The sequence below is a fragment of the Notolepis coatsorum genome, assembly GCF_963971535.1.
Source record: "Notolepis coatsorum genome assembly, chromosome: 14".
In the NCBI taxonomy this organism is placed as follows: Eukaryota; Metazoa; Chordata; class Actinopteri; order Aulopiformes; family Paralepididae; genus Notolepis; species Notolepis coatsorum.
Window position 1 is genome coordinate 71,876,881 of NC_140178.1, and position 27,677 is coordinate 71,904,557.

A 27,677-nucleotide genomic window follows, 5' to 3' on the forward strand; every position below is an offset into this window, starting at 1 on the left:
GACTGTTACTTTTACCAGAGTACTATTTTATCTGGGTATTTCTATTTGACTAAAAGAACTGCGTACTTCTTTGACCACTGGGGGGGTCAAACCCTGGTGTCTTTATTTTTAAATCCTGATTCTGACTTGATAACTTGACAGAGAGAGAGAGAGAGAGAGAGAGAGAGAGAGAGAGAGAGAGAGCGAGAGGGTTCTCTTACACCTGAAGAAGGAAGGTGAAGAGGAGAGGATAACGAAGGGATGAGATTAGAATGGGTGGAGAGGTGAAAGAAGAGAGTCAAGATTAGAAAAGAGCAAAGGAAAGAAACGACAAAAGAGAGTGGAGGGAGTTTCATCACCAGCCATTAGTCAAGCTCTGAGCTGACAATCCTATCTGTGGGCAGTGGGGGGGGGGGGGGTGTTCACCAGCACAGCCCACAGCACAGACACACACTGCAGTATCCAAGGTTACCTCACACCTACCAAACTGGCAGGTCGAATTATTTTTAAATGTAATTTTCAGTAACAATTTATGATAAAAAATATAAGAAAAATAAAAGATATATAATAATAATAATAATAATAATAATAATAATAATAATAATAATAATAATAATAATAATAATAATAATAATAATAATAATAATAATAATAATAATAATAATAATAATAATACAAATAATACACTTCCAATAATGTAATACAAGTCTGAAACAATAGTGTAATAAATAAATTCACATTGTTTGTTACAATCCCACTATTACTATACTCTACTTGATAGAGGATACTGAGGCTCTGTTCATTCTTCCTCAGGTTTTCAGTGTCCAGCTTGGAGCAGAGTTAAGAGGGATGACTGTGTTCAGACACTGAAGTCCAGCACATCACCATCATGCTCCTCTACCCTGGAGACAGCTGCTCTGTTTGGGTTACCACCATATTCCTATAACATGGACAGCATGGAGGAGAGCAAGCTCATATTCAGCCTGGACCACCAGGATGAGGGCCCCACCGTGGGCTTCTCCAGAGACAAGGCCAGGACCAGGGAAAAAAGGGCGAGCCTTGGCCTAGAGTTGGGTTTGGAGCTGAGCCCGGGGCGTCGCTCCCAGGCCTTCCACCTGCCTCACTCCCCCTCTTCCCCAGGCTCCCTGGCTGACCTGTCGGCCTCCTCGGTCGGTCTGATCTCCACCACCAACCTGGTCAAGTCCTCCTCCACAGAGCTGGAGGTCCGAGAGAGCAGCTCCGTGAGGTCCAAGCCTCTGCTCAGCCTGGTCAAGTCCCTGTCTACAGAGATCTCCCGCCGGGGCGAGCCCGAAGTCAACCTCTCCAAGTCAGACTCCAAGCTCAACATGCACCCGTGGAAGCAGCTCACCCAGTCCCGGATCGTGGAGGCCGGGCCCGTAGCAGGGGAGGCGGGTTGGGACGAGACCTGGGCCTCACCTCCCTCCCCAGGCTGCCTGTCGCCCACAGAGCACCGGGCCAGCTCGTTGATAGCTGAGCTGGAGGACACGCGGAGGAAGTTCTCAGAGGCCATGCAGGACCAGTTCAGCATGTTCAGTAAGATCATGGGAGACGAGAGCTCGTGGACGAGAAAGTGGCGGGACTCCCGTCAACAGCGAAGACGGGGGCTCAGACAGCCAGCTAAAGTGCCGGAGGAGAACTGACGGGGAGCATAGAGGTGTGTGTGACACACCCCTTAGAACGTCCCGAAAGGATACCCCAAAGTCCTCTGGCTCCCCTGAACCCCACACACACACCCCAGATAGCCCCTATCAGATACAGACTTATGGAGATGTGATCCAAGCACTGGAATACCAAGGTGGATCTAGAGGAGGGGCACACCGCGAAGCCCGTGCCCCGTCTCGCAGCATGGTCCCTGGGGCATCGCTGCCCCTTCGATGGCTCTTCTGTGTGGGTCTCCTGGCCTATGGGTTCTTTGTGCTGCCCCTGCCATCCTATGTGACGGGGCTGTCCGTGGGGCTGGCCTGTGGGTTTATGTTGGGAATGGTGGTGGTATTCATGTTCGCCCCTCGACGTTCAGCTAGCAAAGGTAGCCAGGGAGCTCAATTCTACCGTCCCAGCAACTTGCCCATCGACGTACCAAGCAGGGAGGATGGAGAGGAGGAGATTCTGGAGGTAAGCTTTGAACAGAATACTGTACATAATTTCAATAAAATAGCAAACACAAGGGTGAGTTCCAAATATGTTATTTATTTAAGTATAGTGTATAACATTGCACAATAGTTTAACACACACACACACACACACACACACACACACACACACACACACACACACACACACACACACACACACACACACACACGCACGCACACACACACACACACACACACACACACACACACACACACACACACACGCACACACACACACACACACACAGAGAGAGAGAGAACACACTGGACACACACTGTGTTGGTTAAAGACAATAACTATTTACAGTAGAAAATGTATTGTCCATAATGTACAAAAGAAGGAAAGCATCAATGTAATAACCCAATAATGCAGTAAAATGCTGAATTCTGAAACGAAATAGCACTTGTTTACTGTCTCACAATCTACACCCCCTGTCTGACTGTCTGTCTCTCTTTCTCTCTTTCTCTCGCTTTCACTCTCTCTCTCGCTCTCTTGTTTTCTTTCTTTGTCTGTCTGCCTCTCTCTCTCCCTCTCTCTCTCTGTCTCTCTCTCTTGTTTTCTTTCTATATCTGTAAGGTGAATGTGATCCATGTTTTAATCCTGCGCCTCCAGGAGTTTGAGAACATGCACCCCTTTGTACTGAAACTAGAAATCTGAGAGATGATCCCCAAATGTACACTATATTCACCCTACTATACTATACTGTACTAAATCCAATTGGAAATACTGGGCAGTGTTTCCCCTAGGATTTCTTTCAGGGGGGGTGGTAGGCCCCCAAAACTACTAGTGTTTTTGCGGGGCGCGCCTGTCACGGATACGTGGTGTCAACAGTGTCGTCATAGACGCGCGCAGTAAGGCGGTTGTTAGTATCGGTGCATTTCTCTACACTGAGCTGAAATTAAACGATTGCACATAAATTAGGTAAATAAATATTAACAAGGTGATTGATAGAATGAAAATTGTATTAACAGATTGCAGAATGGGTACAATACAGTATGGCTCAATACACAAGGGGATGCAGACCAGAGAAAGACTTTCGTCTTGTTTACATCAGGGTCCCCCATTTTCAATTCATAATGAATTGTAAGTAAGGGTGCAATTAGCACCGTGCAATCCATTCTTTGTGGATCTAGCCCTGAGACTTGTTACGCGCGATGCTAGTCAGTCTCGGAGTTGTCTCGGAATGGATTTGGTAGCTTTTTTCCTGTGTCTCCGTAGACCGTGCCGCACCACCTTTTAATGTCTTAGTGAAGATTGATTTATATGAAAACCGATGTATGTATAATTTAGCTAGCTCGCCAACGTTACTGTGATTAAAGCAAACTTAAAAAAATAAAAAAAATATTAATTTAAAAAACTTTTTTTCTTTTTTTTATATACTTTTTTCTGGAGGGGCGGGGCGTCCCGTTGGCGGGTCGGGCGTCTATTCGAAACCCAAACGGTGCATGCTTCCGCGTTCGCGTTTAGTGATTGGCCACTGCTGTTTCTGGTCACACCAATCGTGTGACGGCAAGTTCTTTCGCCGGTTAAGCTTAGGCACTCTTTCGAAGTTGGTTAAGGTTAGAGTTTGTCTTAGAGCAGGGCGATAGAACGCCAGCTCTGATTCCAAACTCTAACCTTAACCATCTTCGAAAGAGTCGCCTAAGCTTAACCAGTGATAAACTAGGCGTTAGGTAGTTTGCAGGCTGTTAGACCCGGAAATGGGCGCGGCACGCGACTGGGCGCACATGTCACATGACCAGAAACGTCAGTGGCCAATCAGATTCGCAAAACGCATGCACCGTTTGGGTTTTGAATAGACGCGGGCGGGCCGCCCCGCCAAGGCAATGGTAGGGGAAACACTGCTAGGGATATGATATTCATAATGCCAGAACTGTTCCGTATATCGATTAAACAAAAACCTTATCCACAAGGTAGAAACTGCTTGTGACAACTGTCTTGCACTGCATTCATGACCACCTTCGTTGTACCACCACGTCAAACCATGTAGCACTGTAAGATAGCATGGTGTAATGGCATTGTGCAATAACACTGTACACATTGCATATTCAATGTTTTTTTTTAAATAATGGTGGCATTGGCACGTGGTCATAGTGGCGCTGTGCCCCTATACCATTGTTTAGGGAAAGCCCTGAATGATAATACATTTAATCCAATTAAATCCAATCCAATACATACAAAAGACAGATAACCTACATCTTGTACAACATTCAAATGCAATCGTGCAGCAGGGCACTGAAGTGTGACAGAAACAGATGTATGTCACAGCATGGCCACCTAAAGACACAAAAAGTCGCCCCTAGCTGCCTTCTATCTGACACTGATTTGGCTACATGGGAATCATGAGGTTCAAGGACAAACCAGCAGCAAACTAAAAAACTGCAGCCATTTGAATGGCTGGATATCACTATAAAAGGCAGATTCATCAGGAGGCTTAGTGTAGGTGTAGTGTAATCTTTCAGATATCGCTAATATCCTGGTTAAAGGCGTAGCTTAGATGTGATAAGGTTTTTATATGCATTTAAGATAATATAAGATATTCCTTTATTGATCCCCTTGGGGAAATTTGGGCGTCATAGCAGCACGAGGGAGGGGAGGTACAGGTACGGGCAGGGTAATAGATGAAAGAAGAAAAATAACAGTGTAAACAATATAATTAACTCTGAATATAAAAATATGAGACAAATAAACAGTAGACACAAGGTGCAGGTGATGGTCTGTACCCTAACAATCACCACTGCGCGGTGATTGATTGATTGAAATTTTAAGATTGGAGAATGGGTACAATACAGTACGGCTCAATACACACAATTGTTAAGGGGATGCAGACCAGAGAGAGACTTTCGTCTTGTTTACATCAGGGTCCCCCATTTTCAATTCATAATGAATTGTAAGTAAGGGTGCAATCCATTCTTTGTGGATCCCGCCCTTAGTGATCAGACATTCCTGATTCTGCAGCCATTAGTTCTCCAGCTGCTCGCAGCAATCCATGTCCCGCGGTTGTGGAGCCTGATGGCCGCTGGCATGAAGGACTGGCCGAGACGGTTGGTGGAGTGTCAAGGGGGTATGAGTCTGTGGCTGAACGTGCTCCTCATCTTGGCTAGCTCCTCATAAAGGGGGTGGGAGGGCTTCTCCAGGATAGCGGCCAGCTTTCATCTCATCCTTTTTCCCCCCTCTTCTAGTTCTAGTACTCTTTCCTTCATTGAGACAATAGGAAGGCAGAGGGGGACAGAGTAGAGGAGACACCGGAGGGAAGGTCCTGGTAGGACCTGAACCCAGGCCAGCAGGGGTAGCTACTTGTGGTTCCTTAAAGGGGTACTTCACAAAAAATAAACAATGCAGATTTATTTTGCACATAATCTCACACACAAAACCCAAAACAGTTTTGCATACATTCATTCAGTTTGAAATGTATTGAGAGTAAATTAGTTTGAATATGGCCACTAGTGTGATGTCATCAGGAACCTTGAATCCTTGTGTTGTGTTAATTACAGCTCAATGAAATGACGTCAACGAAAAAATAGCAATACCTTGTCTTGTAGGGACAACAAAAAAATTGATTGGTAATAGTTTGACCCTATGTTTTCCACAAAATCTATTCATACTTTTCTCCAGGGCTGGATGAACGAGATGCACATCTATGACCCGGAGACCTACCACCCCTCCCTCACCCACTCTGTCTACGCCACCCTGGCAGGCAGCCAGCTGTGCCTGGCGTACCCACGTTCCAACATCTCTCGGTGGGCAGCTTTTGACGAGCCCCCCCATGAGGCTGTGTTTGTGCGCGCCTGCACCTACCAGCTCGCAAACTGTAAGGTCAGTACACACACAGGGGGGAGGGAGGTCCCTGAGCAGGGGGGGGAGGGACAGGGGAACAGGGAGGGCCCTGTGGGGGGGGGGGGGGGGGGGGGGGGGGGGGGGGAGAACAGGGAGGGCCCTGTGCAGTGGGGGAGGGACAGGAGAACAGGGAGGGCCCTGAGCAGGGGGGGGGGGGGGACAGGGGAACAGGGAGGGCCCTGAGCAGGGGGGGAGGACAGGGGAACAGGGAGGTCCCTGAGCAGGGGGGGAGGGACAGGGGAACAGGGAGGGCCCTGAGCAGGGGGGGGGGGGGACAGGGGAACAGGGAGGGCCCTGAGCAGGGGGGGAGGACAGGGGAACAGGGAGGTCCCTGAGCAGGGGGGGAGGGACAGGGGAACAGGGAGGGCCCTGAGCAGGGGGGGAGGGACAGGGGAACAGGGGGGTCTCTGTGCAGGGGGGGAGGGACAGGGGAACAGGGGGGGGAGGGACAGGGGAACAGGGGGGGAGGGACAGGGGAACAGGGAGGGCCCTGAGCAGGGGGGGAGGACAGGGGAACAGGGGGGTCTCTGAGCAGGGGGGGAGGACAGGGGAACAGGGAGGTCTCTGTGCAGGGGGGAGGGACAGGGGAACAGGGAGGGCCCTGAGCAGGGGGGGGGGGGGGACAGGGGAACAGGGGGGGAGGGACAGGGGAACAGGGCTGGGGGGGGGGCAGGCGGGAGGACAGGGGAACAGGGAGGTCTCTGTGCAGGGGGAGGGACAGGGGAACAGGGGGGTCTCTGAGCAGGGGGGGAGGACAGGGGAACAGGGAGGTCTCTGTGCAGGGGGGAGGGACAGGGGAACAGGGGGGTCTCTGTGCAGGGGGGGAGGACAGGGGAACAGGGAGGTCTCTGTGCAGGGGGGAGGGACAGGGGAACAGGGGGGTCTCTGTGCAGGGGGGAGGGACAGGGGAACAGGGGGGGAGGGACAGGGGAACAGGGCTGGGGGGGGGGCAGGCGGGAGGACAGGGGAACAGGGAGGGGGGGCAGGGGGGGAGGGACAGGGGAACAGGGGGGTCTCTGTGCAGGGGGGGAGGGACAGGGGAACAGGGAGGTCCCTGTGCAGGGGGGGAGGGACAGGGGAACAGGGGGGTCTCTGTGCAGGGGGGGAGGGACAGGGGAACAGGGGGGTCTCTGTGCAGGGGGGGAGGGACAGGGGAACAGGGGGGTATTTCCGTGTATTTCCGCCTGGTGCGCATGCGCGGTGACACCAATGGCGGAAATACACGGCTCGCTCTGTGAGTACCACTCGTGGAGTAACAATGTTTTAAACTGTTTATTAGCAACTCCGAGCTTCCAGACCACACTATAAAGATGTGTTATACCCATATTGTACGCTGGGTATCTTTGAAATTCATATCTGATATATTTTTGACCCACCCCGAGCCCCCCGTCCACGCTTGGTAGTTTCTTTTTAAACTGGTCGCGGTGTACGTGAGAGTGACTGCGGTACAGCCCCAGGCTACACACGCAGTCACGAAAGGGGCTACAGACCGGTGGGATTACTGCTGAGGTGATGATACTGAAGATAAACCCAGCCTGGCCACTCTCCCAAATATACATTGAAGGCAAAATAGAGTAACGTCCATTAAGATAACAAGATCATGCAAGCAGTCAATGTCACCATTATGGGCTGTGTTGACAAAAATATGTGATAGTGAGCAATTGAACATTCGCTGGCACCTTTGACTCACAACTTATTTTCTTTTGATAAAAAAAGAACCTTGTAAATATCTGTAATTCAAAGGAGACATCCTTAAAGTTTACAAGCGGGAGACAGGTGTCCACTTACTCCTTCATCACTGGGGTGTACTGTGTATTCGTCTGTTCTGTTCAAAATGACTTCCCTACCATTCTTCTATTCTTCTTTGATATTTTTATTTCTTTTCATCCCAGGTGTCTTTGTTGCCTCCAGTCTTGGCCCGGAAGAGGGTGTGGAACAAGAAGTATCCCATCTGCATCATCCTGGCGGAGGGGGAGGTTGGGGAGGACAGCCTGATCGAGGGACAGGAGGAGGTGGAGGAGAAAATGGACAGACAGAACCCACCGGACACACTGTTTGGCCCTGTCACCCTCTACCTGTTTGGCCGAACAGGAAGAGAGAAGGAGGAGTGGTTCCAGCACTTCCTGTTAGCCTCCAAGGCCGGGGCTATGGGCGGCCCGAGCAGGGAGGAGGATACTGCGGGTAAGGAGCGCACCCCCCCCCCCCCTGGTGGTCTGGAGGGGTTGTGCTAGGGGACCTGAACTGGACATGTTGAATTCTTATTTTAGAATGATTGAATAACCACTGTTGAGTTGCTCCAATGAGTCATTGTGCACACAAATTAAAACCAGCCACCAGCCAAATCTGGGTACATTTTAGCTGTGGCTGGGTCAGTTTGTCTACTATTCCAGCAGGTAGTATCATTTGGAGGTTCTATTCCAAAAATCTGGCTGGTAACATTGTGAAAGTAGCGAGTGGACTGTGGAATTCATCCTCGTCTTTCTCTCTCTTCTCCCCATCCTGTCTCTCTCTCTCCTCTACCCACCTGGTCTCTCTCTCTTCTCCCCATCCTGTCTCTCTCTCTCCTCTACCCACCTGGTCTCTCTCTCTTCTCCCCATCCTGTCTCTCTCTCTCCTCTACCCATCTGGTGTCTCTCTCTCCTCTACCCACATGGTCTCTCTCTCCTCTACCCATCTGGTCTCTCTCTCTCCTCTACCCATCTTGTCTCTCTCTCTCCTCTACCCATCTGGTGTCTCTTTCTCCTCTACCCATCTTGTCTCTCTCTCCTCTACCCATCTTGTCTCTCTCTCTCCTCTACCCATCTGGTGTCTCTTTCTCCTCTACCCATCTTGTCTCTCTCTCTCTCCTCTACCCATCTTGTCTCTCTCTCTCCTCTACCCATCTGGTGTCTCTTTCTCCTCTACCCATCTTGTCTCTCTCTCTCTCCTCTACCCATCTTGTCTCTCTCTCTCCTCTACCCATCTTGTCTCTCTCTCTCCTATACCCATCTTGTCTCTCTCTCTCTCCTCTACCCATCTTCTCTCTCTCTCCTCTACCCATCTTGTCTCTCTCTCCTCTACCCATCTTGTCTCTCTCTCTCCTCTACCCATCTTGTCTCTCTCTCTCTCCTCTACCCATCTTGTCTCTCTCTCTCCTCTACCCATCTTGTCTCTCTCTCTCCTCTACCCATCTTGTCTCTCTCTCCTCTACCCATCTGGTGTCTCTCTCTCCTCTACCCATCTTGTCTCTCTCTCTCTCCTCTACCCATCTTGTCTCTCTCTCTCTCCTCTACCCATCTGGTGTCTCTCTCTCCTCTACCCATCTTGTCTCTCTCTCTCTCCTCTACCCATCTGGTGTCTCTCTCTCCTCTACCCATCTTGTCTCTCTCTCTCTCTCTCTCCTCTACCCATCTGGTGTCTCTCTCTCTCCTCTACCCATCTTGTCTCTCTCTCTCTCTTCTACCCATCTTGTCTCTCTCTCTCTCCTCTACCCTGGTCTCTTCCACCAGAGGCTCCATGTGCTGGAGACGCTGTGAGAGGAAGCACAGAGGATCTGCATGACTTGCCAGGCGCTGTGAGAGAGAGGGTCCTGCTGGACTACGGCTCCTACATGAATCTTCTCATTGGCTCAGAGAGCAGCAGTCCCGCCCCCAGCCCGTGCCACAGCGAGCAGGGAAGCCCCACAATCAGGAAGAGGGTGAGTGAAAAGCGTTGCCCGTGAAAAGCGTTGCCCGTCAATTACGCATATATACGATAAGATAAGATAATATATATTCCCTTATTGATCCCCTTGGCGAAAATCTTTTTGTAGGCCACCTGTGACACAATCTACGTATTTTGATAAACAACTGTATGTGTTGTCTGCCGATTGAGACCGATGCAATTTAACATTTCAGTCCGTGTGTCCTTCAGATAAGCCACAAGCCTTACACAGACGTACTAAACCCAGAGACATATATCCAGTGTTGGGCAAGTTATTCAGAAAGTGTAATTAGTTACTTATTACTGATTACTTTGTATCAAAGTAATTAGTTACATTACTAGTTACATTACTCATTACGTTCACTTACCCCCCTCTGAAATAGTAATGTACAACTTGTTTAGCTTCTGTTGTTAACTGTCCAGATGTCAGCTGTGGTGGAAACAAAGTCTACGAGTCTCTCAGTGTGGCCTTCAAATTAGCTTCCATCACCGCATGTTCTCTCTCGAAGTAGCCAGCAAACGTCTTTCTCTGTTGGCAGCTTGACATTGTTCTTGGGTGTGTGGGTATATTCTCTATGATGCAACGAAAAGAGGGTGAGTCAACAGTGGAAATAGGTAACATCTCCTCGACGATATACCCCAGCGACGAGCTTCTTCAGACCTTCTCCACTCACAAGGTGGTGTTTGCCCTGATCTTAGATACAGTTTCTGTTGTTTTGTTTACTTCCATCCCTGTCAGAGTGGGGTTTTTTTATGCATCAAGTTTCACATTGCTGCCATGTCAGATGCTTCATCAAATTATATTAAACCTTTTGCCCACATAGTTTACAACAAACAGCTATTGAACGCGTAACATTACCTCTCTTCCTCACCCTCCATGCTGATTTTTGGCTAGTAGCTGACATGACCTCGCACTGACCTGCCAGCCCATGCACAGTACACGTGTCATCTACCGAGGGCCGCGTATATGCGTCATCTAAAACATATTACATTCTGGCAACGATGTAACACAGTAACGCAGCATTACTTGGGTCAGTAACTGTAATATAATATAACATACAATTGGAAATGGTAAAGCCTTACTTTACTTGTTACTGGGAAAGTAATGAAATTACAGTAACGTGTTACTAAGTAACCCGTTACTGCCCAACACTGCATATATCAGCCCTTATGTTGACACACTGTATTTTGAAACAATCTCATATAGGTAGGATTTTGCCTAAAGCTTTCAGATGCAGCATCTATAGCTTTACAACGTAGCATCATGCCAGCTTGTAGGGAGCAGGTTGATAATGGGACAACCTGCATACTGAATGCTATTTGAACCTTTCAACTTGGCATCTCAGGTTCCATTGGCACTGGACCTGCTCAACGTTAGCAGACATTGGCCTGTGCTCTACTAAGCCTTTATGCTGTTATTTTAATCCTTTAGTTCACATAACTCCCCATCGATCAGAGCCGGTCGATAATGACTATACCATTCCACTGTATTGTACTGTACTGTAGCTTTAGTCTTGGCCAGGATGCTGGCTCAGCCAAAGAAAATCCATGCTGGCTGGACCAAATGCTCCAGTTGTCAGATATCACCTGGCCAGGAGGGTATTTATAGGGACTGACTGCAGGGTATCTGCAGAGCTCGACTGGATTGGAATGTACATGTACACCCTGTGTAGTGGCAGCCTGTCTTGGTGAATATAGGACAGGTAGGGACTGATACTGATGCAGAATCAGGATAGTAGTAGTAGTAGTAGTAGTAGTAGTAGTAGTAGTAGTAGTAGTAGTAGTAGTAGTAGTAGTAGTAGTAGTAGTAGTAGTAGTGGTGGTGGTGGTGATAGTAGTGTGGTCATAGTAATCAGCCTTTTAAATGCTTCAAATGGCCTGCTTCCAGTCTGACTATTGGATTGGATTCAGTAAGACTTTAAATGTCGACCCCCATACTTCCACATGATATATGTAAGGAAGTATAAGTGAGCAGCAAATTATGTACAAGGCATTATAGTTTAATATATCCTTAGATTTATACAGGATTGCTACTGACTTTGAAATCTTTCCTTGAATATAGTTACAATGTTGTTTCCATGTTCATTTCTGATCAATAACTACCCCTAGAAGTTTTATCTCAGAAGCTCTTTCAGTTTTAACATCACATAATTTTAACTCAATATATATTTCCTCTTTTGTATTACCAAAAACCATAAATGTAGTTTTCTTACAGTAATACTGAGAGACAATTTATTAACATCAAACCACGTTTTGAGAATTTCCAGCTCAGTTTCAATATCATACAGAAGCTACTTGAATTTCTTTTATGAGCAATATCAATTTGTATCGTCTGCAAAAATAGCACTAAGTTTGTATGAGTGCGTCTCAAAGGTGGTGGTGGACAGTAAACATAATGGTATTGAGTGGATGCTTTTATCTAAAGTGCCTGACACCGTCATCAGTGCTCAGTATGGATGGCCCCAGTAGGGTTGAGGCCTCTTTAGTCGTGTTTAGTGCTATTCTCTCTCCATTGAGCTACAGGAAACGTTAGGTTATGACTATAACCAAGTTCTGTTAGTATAGCGACGCTCGGCATCGCTCTCTGCACTATCTCGCATATGTGCACGCGCACTGAATAAAGACCACAATGTACCTTTAATCCCAATATACCCACTCGCCTCCTTCCCAAGCTTTCGCCACAAGGCGAGGTCAAAGGCTGCAGCGGCGTCGGATGCCGAGCGTCGCTATACTAACAGAACTTGGTTATAGTCATAACCTAACGTTCTGTATCGTATCGCTCTCGCTCGGCATCGCTCTCTGCACAAGGGAGGCCGAGCGAGAGCCAACGGCCGACAAATACACCCCGCTGACAGCCCCCCACAAACCATCAGAACAGGGAGGGCCGAGCCCCCCCGACCCACCCTAATGGCGGGCACCCCCCCTATTAGGGGCTTCACGGGAGGGCGACGGACCCGACCGTGCGAAGAGGCACTCAAGCAACTCAACGCACAGGGTGAGCAGACCGTGGCTTGACCCCACGACTACACACACGCACAACCCGCATGCCACCCGGGAACGAACGGAGGAACAACCTCGTTACTGCCCCCAGAATCACGGGGTCAAGGGCAAACCCAACCCCGTGGCAAGGCCGTAGCAGCGGAGCACGAAGGAAGACCCAGACCCACCAAAAGGACTGGACTCCCTAGAATGGGGGCCCGGAGAAGTCCATGATGCCAGCATCAAGACCCCACCAGGTGGGCACGTAGTGCCCCGCCCCCCACATCGCCAGCGTATTCGGACAAAGGCCCCTCAGTTACTGCACCTGGTATTCCCAGGCGGAATCCCATCCAAGTACTAACCAGGCCAGAACCTGCTTAGCTTCCGAGATCGGACGAGATCGGGCGTGTTCAGGTTGGTATGGCCGTAAGCCGAGCGGGCCCTGTCCCCCCAATAGTACACCGCCTGGCACACTGACCCTGCAGAACAGGCAGTCAGCATGGCCGTAAGCACACAAAAAGGTTAACCAACGGAAGCAGGCAGCGCACCGGGGAAAAACCAGGCAACAGGCTGTTAACCCTAGCCTGGAGACTGCGGACGAGACAGGCGCCAGAGGGGACAGCTGAACACAGCTGCCCCGGCGGAAGGAGCGTAAGCTGGCGGTGTTGCATGACCAAGCCTCCATTTAAAAACCCCCACCCAGAGGGGTCGAGGCAGAGAAGGCTGACACGATTGGCAGACGTCATGAACGTGCAGGGGCACCCTCAACCGGTGAACCCGGGAGTTGACACTGCTCCAACACACCAGGGAATCAACCACCTCGGTGTTACCCAATGCGGTGGTTGTTCCTATAACCCCTCAAGAAAAAACTCCAAAACACACCTGCGGGTATACACCGGCTATACCGCAGTACAAGTGTTTCAGTTTTCAAAAAAGGGTTAACCCAGGCCTACGGGTCGACGAAACATTACTTCGGACCGGGCCTGGCGGTACGGGAAGCACAGGGTCACCAGAGGAGGTCAAAAAACCACCCCCACAGGCCCCTCATCGCCATGCGTGAGAGAGGAGCGAAAAAGAATGGAGAACCAGCCCCTAAGCACACCGTACTTGGTATTCCCAGGCGGTCTCCCAACCAAGTACTAACCAGGACCAACCTGTGTAGCGGCCGAGATCCGACGAGATCGAACGTGTACAGAATGGCATGGCTGTAAGCCATTACGACAGTGCTGAGTAAAAACGTACCCAACCAGGGTCTCCATAGCGCTTAACCCTGTGACACCCAGACCGACCTGGCATTTTTCCCCCTGAAAAAAGCCCAAGTCCCTCAGGGTACCAGAACAGCAGATCTGCATCCCCGGCGGACAACGGGTTCAACTGATCTGGACCAGCGTGACCAGAACCAGTCCCGTGCCCTAACCACGCCGACATGCCTACTCCAGGAGAAGGGCAGATATGCGTGTTGATCTTAACATGAAAAGAAGGCGCCACCCAGACGTTCGGGCGAACCGCGCCTGGTGGCCCACCCCAAGGGCGTGAGACCCCTCTACATATGTTCAGATCCATTCCGTCATCATCCCCCAGACATGAACGAGAATCCGTCGAAAAACCAACCCAGGTCGTGGGATTTGGTCGTCGGAAGAGGAAAAACCCCCATCTCAGTTGCTTTATAAAAACGCTGTTTCAACCACAAGCAACCAAGGCGTGCCAGTCAATCGCCTGTTTACAGCGAGCTAGCACTATACGTGCGTCGGGACACACCCCCATCAATGAACAGGCTATTTAGACCCGTCATTGAATCCCCAAGGCGCCCAGGGGAACGACAAGAGGGGTGTGACACTCCCTAACTCCAACACTTCTGGAATAGAAAAGAAGGAAGCATCAACAGTATGTATCCCAGTCTACACAGCCGGGGCAAAAATTGTTCACATCTTTACATCCCACCACCCTCCCATAGGAAGGAGACGGGGATCCCCAGAGAGACTTCCCACGCGAGCTGTACAGATTGAAAAGAATATATTGCACCTTGAGCCATGTAAAAAATTGGTTTTAGGGCTCTCCGGGGAAGAGGCACTGAACCCATACACACTCAATAATCGAATTGAATCGAATACATATACAATAGAATAGGACCCTTCTAGAGGGTCCACTCACTTTGACAATCTGAGGAGGAAGGCTCTGTACTCTGATGGAGGCTCCCTCACATGGAAGAAGGAGTCCGAACTCACAGAAGGCCCGAATAGGCGCTTGGTGAGGAGGAGCCCTGACCACCCCCCTGAAACAGATCCATCACATGGACCTGAACAGCACACGGAAGTCCTACCAACAGAGACGCGCACGGTGACGTACTCTATGGCGGGGGAATTCCAGCGGTGCACACGCCCAATATACCAGGCCGTGGGACCAGGAAACTCCCCCCCCCCCGTAACGTGCCGAACCGCCACGTGACGGGAACCTTGAAGGACAGGGGGTGTACCCCTGACCGACAGAAACAAGGGGGAGAGGAAAGGTTACCAGTTCACCCCTTTACGACCCCACACCCATGATACGATGTAATGACAAAAAGAGAATATGACACAGTCATAGTCAGCTCTATGAAGCGTTTGACAGCTCCACACAGCGCATGAGCTAACCTGCTATCTGATTTTTACTAAGGAAAAACACAGAATAGAGAGGGCTCTAAGAGCCCCGGTCCAACATACACATGTGCTTCTGTGGCCAGTCCAACCCAGTTGTAGGTCACATGACACACACAACCCATCATCACCTACAAAAAATGGCAAAAAACACTCAACAGAGGAACGCCGTTTTTCACAATGAGAGAATACATCATTCTCGATTAGTATCGGCCACAGGCCTTGCTAAGCACACACGACAGCGACCAAACCATTTTTTCTTTTAGGAAAATAAAGTTTCTCCAGCAGTTTTAGCACAACCTCAGCAATCAAGCTAGGGGTTACATCGCATCCCTACCACACAAAAGACACAATTAGTGCACAACATGTCTGATAGAAGGATGAAAAAGTCCCCAGGGAACCGGGGGGAAACACAATCCTCTTATTTTACCCTCAATACGGCCAGTTAAAACAGGAAAACCTGTTAATATGTGAACACACTGTTCATTGTCATCACAGGCTGAGAAAAGAACATTCTTTTACTCACTTGTCACCAAGCATAGCTTCATAGGTTAGTTACCTTAGTTGTGAGTACACGGTACATATAAACACCATGATGTTTCTCACACAACAACCAGATCATTACATCCCGATTTGCACGGAGAAGCTAACTGCCAGTGACAAAAACAGCTCACACATAACCCGCGCCCCAAATGCATTGCAGCAACACACGTTTTGGGAAAAACATCGTTATTCACAATACATTTAGAAAAGTAAAACCAGAAGACGTGTTATAAGGTCTGGTCAAACCTGTTCCTACCCGGAACGTAGATCAGCGAAGTGCAGTCACAGACACCGTAGGAACACAGCCGCTCCTGTGTTGTTCGAACTGGGCAGCGTCGCCGCTCCAACCCGCACTACAGTCCTCTTTGTTGATGCAACCTTGCCGTCCTGGCTCAGGGCAGGGTCGATGAAAACATCCCCTGTCAAGGATGACGTCGTAGTCAAGAGTGTAAAACATGTTAAAATCAAAGCACGTTCAACAGAATAGCATCAAGCTAACGGCCGCTCCAACCGTTCGGGCGATACTTCCCCTGCTCGCGAGACGCCGAGCTAACGGCGCACGCGACCAGAAGCGAGCTCACGGCGGTGCGCGAGAAGCCAAAGCTACCCCGCGCCAGGCCATGGCCTATAGCAGCAAGCTAACGTTACCTAGTGATCACGCCATGCTAGCACCGCAGCTAACAGCTGACTGGCTAACAGTAGGCCCAACCTAAGCAGGCCATGCAGCGATCCAGCAGGCTAACGCAGCAGTTAACAGCTGACCGGCTAACCGCAAGCTATGAACATGTAAACAATGACATAACACTCACCCAGACAGGCCGCCGTTCTGAACCTCTCCTCACTTTTTAAGAGAAAAGAGAAAACAAGATGTCAACACCGCTTTACAACGGTGATTTTACCAACACCCGACGGAATCAGCACAATACCAAACTGGCCTGTGTAGCTGACTTGAACATAGATCTGCCGCTATCGCACATCCATGCACATATCCCCTCGTGAAGGAATACTCTCATTTGGATATGAAAGATGGGGCCTTAACACGGTGACAGAGAGAATCCACTCGTCCAGAACACACAGGGATCACCAGTGTTAATGGTCGCGGCCCACTAGTTAAAACTATAATGGTCTTCAGACCAAGGCCTTCTGTCGCCTAGGTGGCTGAACAAAGGACCCTAGCCTGGGGCCGGTTTCCATAAACATTGTCAAGTAGCCCCCATAGCACTAACAGACAAGTGGAGCCTGCCAGCAAAACACTACTCACCCAACCTGGAACGCACCGCTTCTCACAACAGCGGCATGTCCGACAGTTCAGCTGTGGCCTGACAGGTTTCACCCCAACAAACACAGCAAGGAACTGCAGTTGAGAAGCATGCAGCGGCGTGCTCCCAATACTAAAACCGGTGGAGGGTTTTTAGAATGATCATCATCTTCCAGACACTCCAGTACGAAGACAATATCGCCGTATTTTCTCGAAAATAGTGAGAGAGAAAATAAAGATATGATGTCAACGTATCCTTGTTTCCCAAAGCTGCTCCTAATCCTTTCCATCATGGTGTCAAGTGTGGGGATCTACCGAGGCACTTCTTCCTTGTGGTGAAAGCGAGAAGGAGGCGAGTGGGTGGCCCCACCCCTGCTTATATGGGTAAGCTGATAGGGGTGTGGTCAGACGAATATTGGGATTAAAGGTACATTGTGGTCTTTATTCAGTGCGCGTGCACATATGCGAGATAGTGCAGAGAGTGATGCCGAGCGAGAGCGATACGATACAGAACAACTCTTTAGACAAAGAACCATATACACCCACTGAACATTTTAAGACAGCCCATGTATTTGAGGTTGTAAAATCAATCCATATCATTTGGAGTGTGAATGTGATACATCACTTAAAAGTACTCAACTCCAGGGGCGGTCAGGTGGCATAGCGGAGATTGTGCTCGTCACCAATGCAAGAGGCTGCGGTCTCGACTCCCGGAGTCAGCATTGCTTGAGGCTTGGGCTGATCGTCATACTAACTCGTTTGGCTGGGTTAGGGGGAGGGCAAGTCGTGGGTGGTAATCTGGTGTTGTGGACAGCGACGCCTACAGGTCAGGTCTGGGCGCTTGCTCAGCGAAAGGCAGGAATTGATGAAGGCAGCGTGACCTCCCACGCATTACACTTCACCAATGAGAGTCCTCGCTGCCAGGTGAAAAAAGAGCCACTGGCTGTCTCCACATGTGTTGGAGGAAGTGTGCGGATTACTTCAGGGTTCCCTTGTACCGACCAGTAGGAGAACATGCGCACAACAACCAGGTAGGGGAGGGGGGGAATTGGCACAACGACTAAATTGGGACGGGGAGAAAACAGAGAGAAAAAAAAGAATGTAAAAAAGTACTCAACTCCTACTGTATTTAACCATAAATGAACACAACACTCCAACTTGCCATCTTTAGATAATTAGGTTTGATCATGTGGAAACTGAAATCTGATTCTAGAACTGCTTACAGAATATATTTCCCATCCAACCTGACTAACACCTGGCCCTGTGTCTGTGTTTCTTCTCAATGTTCCTGCTGTCTTGATTGGAATTATCTACCTACTCCATCATAATCTTAGCACTTGACATGGAAATAAACACTTATGTTTGGTCTTACCATATTCTACCTCACTGTAACTCCTCTCTCACATGCAGATCCCCAGTGATGAGAGTGGGTCTGGGAGCCAAGCTGGAGGTGAGGCCAGTGTTGGGGCAGGGACAGGGGGAGGGGGATACCCCATGGAGGGCCAGCCTGCCTGGGTCAATGCCCTGGTGGGGAGGATCCTCTGGGACTTCCTGCGGGAGAAGTACTGGTCCGACCAGGTGGCCCACAAGATCCAGAAGAAGCTGTCCAAGATCAGGGTGAGAATGAGATAGATAGATAGATAGATAGATAGATAGATAGATAGATAGATAGATAGATAGATAGATAGATAGATAGATAGATAGATAGATAGATAGATAGATAGATAGATAGATAGATAGATAGATAGATAGATAGATAGATAGATAGATAGATAGATAGATAGATAGATAGATAGATAGATAGATAGATAGATAGATAGATAGATAGATAGATAGATAGATAGATAGATAGATAGATAGATAGATAGATAGATAGATAGATAGATAGATAGATAGATAGATAGATAGATAGATAGATAGATAGATAGATAGATAGATAGATAGATAGATAGATAGATAGATAGATAGATAGATAGATAGATAGATAGATAGATAGATAGATAGATAGATAGATAGATAGATAGATAGATAGATAGATAGATAGATAGATAGATAGATAGATAGATAGATAGATAGATAGATAGATAGATAGATAGATAGATAGATAGATAGATAGATAGATAGATAGATAGATAGATAGATAGATAGATAGATAGATAGATAGATAGATAGATAGATAGATAGATAGATAGATAGATAGATAGATAGATAGATAGATAGATAGATAGATAGATAGATAGATAGATAGATAGATAGATAGATAGATAGATAGATAGATAGATAGATAGATAGATAGATAGATAGATAGATAGATAGATAGATAGATAGATAGATAGATAGATAGATAGATAGATAGATAGATAGATAGATAGATAGATAGATAGATAGATAGATAGATAGATAGATAGATAGATAGATAGATAGATAGATAGATAGATAGATAGATAGATAGATAGATAGATAGATAGATAGATAGATAGATAGATAGATAGATAGATAGATAGATAGATAGATAGATAGATAGATAGATAGATAGATAGATAGATAGATAGATAGATAGATAGATAGATAGATAGATAGATAGATAGATAGATAGATAGATAGATAGATAGATAGATAGATAGATAGATAGATAGATAGATAGATAGATAGATAGATAGATAGATAGATAGATAGATAGATAGATAGATAGATAGATAGATAGATAGATAGATAGATAGATAGACAGCCCTGTTAAAGAACTGATGCTGCTTTGTATGCTCATCACAAGGTCAAATTACATGAGACCCATCAATACCGCAGCTCTCTCTACCATGTGTGTGTGTGTGTGTGTGTGTGTGTGTGTGTGTGTGTGTGCGCGCGTGCATGTGTGTGTCAGTTTGCTGATGATGCACTCACTCAGGTTCCAGGATGGATATTGAGGGAGATGGGATTGGAAGGGGGGGGGGGGGGGTATTGGAGGGGAGGAGAGGAAAAGAGAGAGGGGTAATGAACAATCCCATTACTCTTCTCCCCTGTGACACAGCACCCCCTTTAGTTATCTCTCTATTTCTCTCTCTCTCTCTCTCTCTCTCTCTCTCTCTCTCTCTCTCTCTCTCTCTCTCTCTCTCTCTCACACACACACACACACACATGCACTGCAGGGTTCCCTCGCTTGCTCATTTGTCTGGAATTAGCTAACCTCAGCAGGGCCTCTCTCTTATTTGACCCCTGATTCAGTTTGTAAGATGACAGTAAAGGTGCCCCAACAGCACTGTTTGTCTCTCTCCAGTTGCCGTACTTCATGAATGAGCTGACTCTGGCTGACCTGGACATGGGTACCTGTCTGCCCCAAGTCCTTAGTACCTCCAAACCCACACTGGACAGCAGAGGTGTGTAGTGTGTGTGTGTGTGTGTGTGTGTGTGTGTGTGTGTGTGTGTGTGTGTGTGTGTGTGTGTGTGTGTGTGTGTGTGTGTGTGTGTGTGTGTGTGTGTGTGTGTGTGTGTGTGTGTGTGTGTGTGTGTGTGTGTGTGTGTGTGTGTGTGTGTGTGTGTGTGTGTGTGTGTGTGTGTGTGTGTGTGTGTGTGTGTGTGTGTGTGTGTGTGTGTGTGTGTGTGTGTGTGTGTGTGTGTGTGTGTGTGTGTGTAGGCGTGCATGTGTGTGTGCCATTAGGTGTGTAATTCACATAACAACCCTGTTTCTCTGACCTGTGTCTCATACTCACACAGTCATGTACACACACGTCATGCAGTCAGTCCATGGCAGGCCATGATCTAATGTGAGGATTAGCTTTTACTTAGCTCAACCCTCTTAGCTCAACATGGCAGCTCCCATCACTATCTGTGTTGGTCTAATCTCGTCTGTGGTACAACAGCACAGTGCCAGGCTAGACCTCCTCTAGTGTCCAGTGGAAATATTGGCTGACCCTCCAGGCTTTAGGTGTCTGCGAATTAAGAAGCTTCTTTGCTTGTCAAAACTAGCCTCGAGTCCTTCCAGTGTCTTTGTCTGAAATCTCTTGCTTACCTTTGTTCTCACCGCAAAACATACAGCTTGATACAGATATTCATTCATGTTTCTGTGTCAAGAGATGTAGCTTTCATTAATAATATTCCATTACATCATCATCGCAGATACCTTGGTAGGCAAACAACAGGTGTATTCACAACCCATGTGTTTATTGAACCGTATAATATAACTGATAGGGCAAACAGACCCTCATCTGCACCTTTGATTACACTGTTTACTGTTTAAATAGTTAATTATATTGTTTACACTGCTTATTATTGTCTTTACTATAATTGTATTGCCTATATTTATGTCTTTCTACTACTTACCATGCACATACCTGTTCAAGTTCAAGTTTTCACATATAAGGTACATGTACATTATAGTGAAATGCTTGGTTCTGACCTGAGATTGTGCTTCATACAGTAAAAAAGTAAAAAAGAAAAAAAAAAGTTAAAGGGTGAAGACCAAACACTATACAAAATATACAATATACAGAACACATTCCCCTCCCCCCTCCTCCATGCTGCTATGAAGCCCAAATTTCCCCAAGGGGATCAATAAAGGAATATCTTATATTATCTTGTCTTATTTTTACATCACCTTGTGGTCAGTCACTCACTCATGGTTAGCCACCCTGCCACTAGTGGCAGCTCACAGGCATGACACTTTGTGTAAGACCAGTTCAACTCGTGCGACAACGCTTAGCATCTGTGTGTGTCCTCGTTTCTATACAGGAGTATTATACAACATAATACAGATCTATTCATAACATACTTGAAGATGTACAGTGGTTCTGTTCTCCTGTCCCCTCCGCCAGGCCTGTGGTTAGAGCTGGAGGTGGTGTACATGGGAGGCCTCCAGATGTCCCTGCAGACCAAGATGAACCTGTGTAAGCTGGGCAAGGAGAGCGGGGTCGAGGCCCACTGCATCCTAGAGACTCAACAACTAGGGTGAGGCCCAGTCACACTCATTCTATGTAAAGGTGGTGGCCCCTACAGCCCCATAAGAAAGACATGGGCGCTTATTTATCACACTTCTAAGAGTAGGGGTGCCGATCTAGGTTCACTGCTCAGGTCACATGACCATATACACATCTTACTCTGATTTATGAGCTAATCCGGTCTCAGATCAGCACTTTAAGATGCTTGATATCTGATATAATGAGAGAGAAGAGAGAGAACCTCTCTGTTCCCGTTTGTCCTCAATACTATTGTGGGCTATTTTTATTTTTAGCTGCTTGTTAATTTATTCTCAGGTCACTGGACACTGTTGATTTGTGTTCGCCCCCAGTGTAAATAAGAGACAAGCGGAGGCTGACATTCATGCATTTGTTGTTGCTGTTGTTGTTTTACTGTTTGTATTAAAAGATACATGTGTGCGTGTGTGTGTGCGTGTGCGTGTGCGTGTGTGTGTGTGTGTGTGTGTGTGTGTGTGTGTGTGTGTGTGTGTGTGTGTGTGTGTGTGTGTGTGTGTGTGTGTGTGTGTGTGTGTGTGTGTGTGTGTGCGTGTGTGTGTGTGTGTGTTGTCCAGCTACAAACCCAGGCTGTCTATACTGGCTGATAGTGATGAGGAGTCATCCAGTGCTGGGTCATCTGATGAAGAAGAAGCCCCTCCCATTGAGCCCCAAGGAACTCTGGGAGATAAAAACACACCGCCTGGGCCTGATGGGTGAATAATAATATCATCTTTAGTAGCCTCTCATGTTTTCTTACTTACAGCCTGGTGAAAATATATGGGCTAGATTACAACAGGTGATTGTAATGAACTAGCAGGTGATCATCATTAAATTAAAACCGTGACCAAGGGTAGCTGGGTAGTGTGTAGAGATCTAAGTACTTGCCTACCACCGGCAGTGTTTGGGGGTGGAGTCCTGGTTGTTGCAACAGTGACTCCTACTGGTCGGTTGGGGCACTTGTTCACCAGGGAGCGGATCTGGGGGGAGATAGCATGAACCTCCGCTTGTGTTAAGCTCTCCCAGTGAAATTCCTGTTGTCAGGTGAAAAGAAGCGCCTGGCGACTTGGAGGAGACATGTGGTAGTCTACACACCCTCCCTAGACCGAGAAGTAGGGCAGTGCAACGACTAAATTGGGGGATGGGAGCGGCAAATGATAACAGATGTGACCAATGAGCTGTGGCATTGTGTGGCAAAACACGTCATGAGAATAATATGAATAAGGTAAGACATGGCCGAACACATACCAAAAATACATCTCCTTCAGTCCTGTTGGATAGATGTTACTATAAAAGATATATTGTATAAAAAAAAGTGAGACAACTTCAAAATAAATCACAATGTTCTTGAATAATACTGATCATGTAATAAGAGCATGTTGTGGACCACAGAAATGTGTAGATATTATAATATAGATACTGGTTCCATACACAGAGATTCACAGTGTAGTCTGCATACTGGCACACATGGTACAAGGACAATATGACCTAACTGGACGAGGCAAGATAAGCAATAGACAGTAGGTTATACTGATATCGTACTATCTGTAATTTATACAGTATATTCCTGACAACGGTGTTGCTCTTCTTTCCTCTCAGGCATGCTGGGGGCAGTACCAGCAGAAAGATCCTCAGGTTTATGGATAAAATTGCCAAGTCCAAGTATTTCCAGAAGGCCACGGAGAATGAGTACATCAAGAAGAAAATTGCTGAGGTGTCCAACATGCCGCTAATGCTGGCGGTGGAGGTCCTGGAACTCTCCGGAACTCTGGCCGTCAACATCCCTCCTCCCCCAACAGACAGGATATGGTACTGACCGCCTTTCCCTCTAACAGGCTCATGTAATGGTATTCTTGATAGTTGCGTGAAAGCCTGTGATTTTCATGTTTTGTTTTTACTTAGCACTCAACACTTTGATGAACATTGTTACTCAGCTGATAGAGTTGTGACCTTCCTGATGACTTGTCGTACAGAACTTGTAAGTCGCTTTGGATAAAAGTGTCAGCTAAATGACTAAATGTAAATGTAAATTTACTTGAAGATAGGATTGGGTGATATGGAAAAACAATGAGCCGGCGACCCCTGGTGGCCAAATCAATATGGCCGCTGTCCGAAAAAGGTCTTGGCTATAACTTTTTAACCAAATTAACAAGAAATACAAGTGTCTGAACCCCTAATTTGCATATTTCCAAGATGGCGACTACCCGAAAGGGAGTTTTACCAGAACTTTTGTTTTTTATGTCTATAAAAGTGAAATTCTATATAACATATAATTATATCAGAATCAGATACATTGATTGCCAGGCAATATTTATAATGTCAAATAAACCTAAACAATGGTGCGGCTGGGTAGCGCAGTGGACTAAGCACTCGCCTACCACAGCAGAGACCCTGGGATCTAATCCAGCTGTCAGCGGTACCTCCGGCTTGGTCAGTCGTCCCTACTAACACAATTGGCAGTGTTAGCGGGTGGGAAGTCGGTGGGGTATGTGTCCTGGTCATTGTAAACTGCGACTCCTACTGGTCGGTCGGGGCGCCTGTTCAGCAGGGAGGGGATCTGGGAGAAATAGCGTGAACCTCCCACGCGTTACATTCCCCCACTAGTGAAACTCCTTGCTGTCAGGTGAAAAGAAGCGGCTGGCGACTCCACATGTATCGGAGGAGGCATGTGGTAGTTCTACACCAGGGGTGCCCAACCTTTTTTGAACCAAGATCTACTTTTTAATTTGCCACCTAGCCGAGAGCTACCAGCCCAAATTTGTCCTACTCTCGGCTAAGATAAGATAAGATATTCCTTTATTGATCCCCTTGGGGAAATTCAGGCATAATAGCAGCATGGGGGAAGGGGGTACAGGTAGTAAAAACAACACAAGCAGTGTAAACAAATAGGTCAATATAATTGACTATCTAACTAACTGAAAAATATATTCACAGTGTCATAAGGTGCATAAGGCTAGTATTAGTAGTAATAGTATTACCCATTCAATATGCACATGACAGAAAATATTATATGGCATATAATATTTTCTGTCATGTGCATATTGAATGGGTATATATTATATAACCATTCAATATGCACATGACAGAAAATATTATATGCCATATAATATTTTCTGTCATGTGCATATTGAATGGGTAATACTATTACTACTAATACTAGCCAGGCGTAACAACAACAACAAAGGCAAAAACATGACAGAACAACAATAAATACTGCACAATACACAAACAATACATAATCATACCCCACATTAGCCCAAAATGACGATCCACATACCACATCAAGGTATGCTCAGTCTATAGATATAAGTTTATGGGGATGGATGTGCTCAGTCCTTTTTATTTACCAGGGTGAGTGATTGTGGATAGAAGCTGTAGGTGACGATTTTTATATATCCTAATCACACAACCAGATTACTAATTGTCGTCTCATTGTAGTCTCGACCCTCATTGTTGGTACAGGCACCCTCACAGCCACATATTGAGGTGCAATGGACTCCAGCTTTAAAGCATTTGCAGCGCCCTCTACATGACTTTTTGCAGCCACAGTGGAGGAGAATGGTGCAGGCTTTACTGGCATCTGCAAGATGAGTCCAGTAAGGTTCCCAAGTCTTGGTCGTGGAGTCCCAGTACCAGCCCCATGTACTGAACTCTGGGATATTTTGCTGGACAGAGGTCACCTGGTTCCAGTAAAAGGGCTATGCCAACTTCGTGAACCCTTGCGACTGATTCAGCCACTTGTTTCCATAATGTCTTGTGTGTCGAGTGCTACAAGGTCATTATTTGGTAGAAATGGATTTCCGTGGGTCTCCATAACCTCTGTGAAGGATTTGACATCTTTCCTGAACATGACCTGCAAGCTATGTGCCTCTTTGTGATGAGATGTTGACGATGATGTGCTGCTGTTATACACAGCTTCAAACTCTTGCACCAACCTGGCGCAGTCAGGCCCTGCAAGCATGAAGAGTGTGAGGGCTTCAGGGCTTTCATAGAGTCACAGGACCACAGGAGCACAGGACTGCAGCATTTTGTTTGATTGCTCGTGGGATTGGTCTTTTGCAATCAAGCTGAACTTATGTTCTGACCGCTGCACTATGAATTTCCCGTTCATGTACTCTTCATAAATGGCAGGATTTTTTTCAGGCAGCTCAAACATGTCTCGAACATGGACGGGTAATCAGCGAGCGTAGTTTGTGTGATCCATCACGTGAAACCAAGCACAGAGCTCATCACACACTTGAATGTACAGCTTGAAGTGTCCTTCTCAGAGTGACCGAACGAATCGACAGAACAGTAACTCTAGCACCCCAATTGCCATTGGAGGTGCTTGGGTATAGCATACAATGGTTGATCAGCACCAAGGACAGCAATCTGGCCAGGATTCAGGAATGATGTGCCTTTCTGTGTTAAGATGCTGCTTTATCTGGGAATAAGGGGTACACTCCTATCTCTGCACAAGGTTTCACTGTCATCATTCATAAGCTGCGAGTTATAACCTGACCATGTAATGACATCATCTTCACCTAGTGTCTCCTGATCGAGAACTCTTTTCCCAAGCATCAACCAACTCTCATCTTTCACTTTGGCTCCATGCACAAGATCATGCAATGGTTGCACAGGATCAGTGCCATTTCTGGCTGCCAATATATCTCCTTCATTGAGTTCCGCTGGCTTAACAATTGTATATGAGTCTGGAAGTTTGGGTGTGGATGAATCTTCAGTGTCAACTTTTATAGGATGTGCATGTGCCAGCGACTGCTTCACCTCCATTACTCGTTTATATGACACTGACAACCCTTGTGCATGTGCTTCATCAACTTCCGTTTTCTGGTGTCCATTGCCATGCAATTTGAGGCCACAATAGAGCGGAAAGGGCATTTATCTGTCCTTGCTGTGACGTATTGCGTCAGTCTTGCAGGTGTGATGGGTGCTGCCATATGCATTGTACTTCTGACATTGGGTGATGAGACTTGCTATTTTCGTTCTCGGGTTCAGGTTGGCATCTTCTGTATTAGCTGCACAGGGTTTGAGGAGTGCTGGACCCTGGAGGACAACATCATTGAACACTCATTAGGGTTCTGCAACAGATGTTGTGAGACAGTTGGATGGGAAGGAGCCGTCAAATGTGTGGCCTGGTTGTAAGCAATACTTGTCATCAACAGAATCGCCTCATCCTGATCAATCTGGTTGGAATCGTGATCTCTAGCTACTCTCTTAGCCACTTGTTCCTTGTTTGTGATGTATGTGTCCCTCCCTTTCTGGTGTTCACTCCATTCAGGCAGATATTTGAGGAGCTGTTGCTTGAATCTTGTTGTGTGGGGTTCATAATCAAGACACAAATGCGAAATGGGTCAATATTGAAACAGAAACGTAAAAGTTAAGGTAAAACTCATTTTTGGGGAACCGCCAACTTGGAAATATGCAAATTAGGGGTGCAGACACACCCAATTATAAATATAAGCATTCCAATGTGTTTCTAATGGCCAAGAAACATAATATAGACACCAAGTTTTAATTTGAAGCTCATTTGGTTAAAAAGTTTTTGCCAAAACCTTTTTCGGAGGGCGGCCATATTGATTTCTCTCCTCTCCCTCTCTCCTCATTCTCTCCTCTCCCTCTCTCCCCCTTCTCTCCTCTCCCTCACTCCTCCCTCTCTCCTCTCCCTCTCTCTCC

The 27,677-nt window shown here is 47.1% G+C and overlaps 1 protein-coding gene across 1 annotated transcript in view; it reads left to right on the forward strand.

The window, feature by feature from the left end:
• Window positions 1-926: 926 nt before the first annotated feature.
• LOC311240566 (testis-expressed protein 2-like) overlaps window positions 927-27,677 on the forward strand; it is a gene marked incomplete at its 5' end in the record, with an annotated part of 30,042 nt that continues 3,291 nt past the window's right edge. The window contains 10 exons of the mRNA XM_084329142.1: window positions 927-1,584; window positions 1,739-2,112; window positions 5,749-5,949; window positions 7,863-8,151; window positions 9,459-9,646; window positions 18,475-18,681; window positions 20,336-20,435; window positions 21,870-22,002; window positions 22,583-22,720; window positions 23,604-23,813. Of these exons, the coding sequence (XP_084185268.1) occupies window positions 927-1,584; window positions 1,739-2,112; window positions 5,749-5,949; window positions 7,863-8,151; window positions 9,459-9,646; window positions 18,475-18,681; window positions 20,336-20,435; window positions 21,870-22,002; window positions 22,583-22,720; window positions 23,604-23,813 (2,498 nt within the window). The remainder of the gene's footprint in view (window positions 1,585-1,738; window positions 2,113-5,748; window positions 5,950-7,862; window positions 8,152-9,458; window positions 9,647-18,474; window positions 18,682-20,335; window positions 20,436-21,869; window positions 22,003-22,582; window positions 22,721-23,603; window positions 23,814-27,677) is intronic.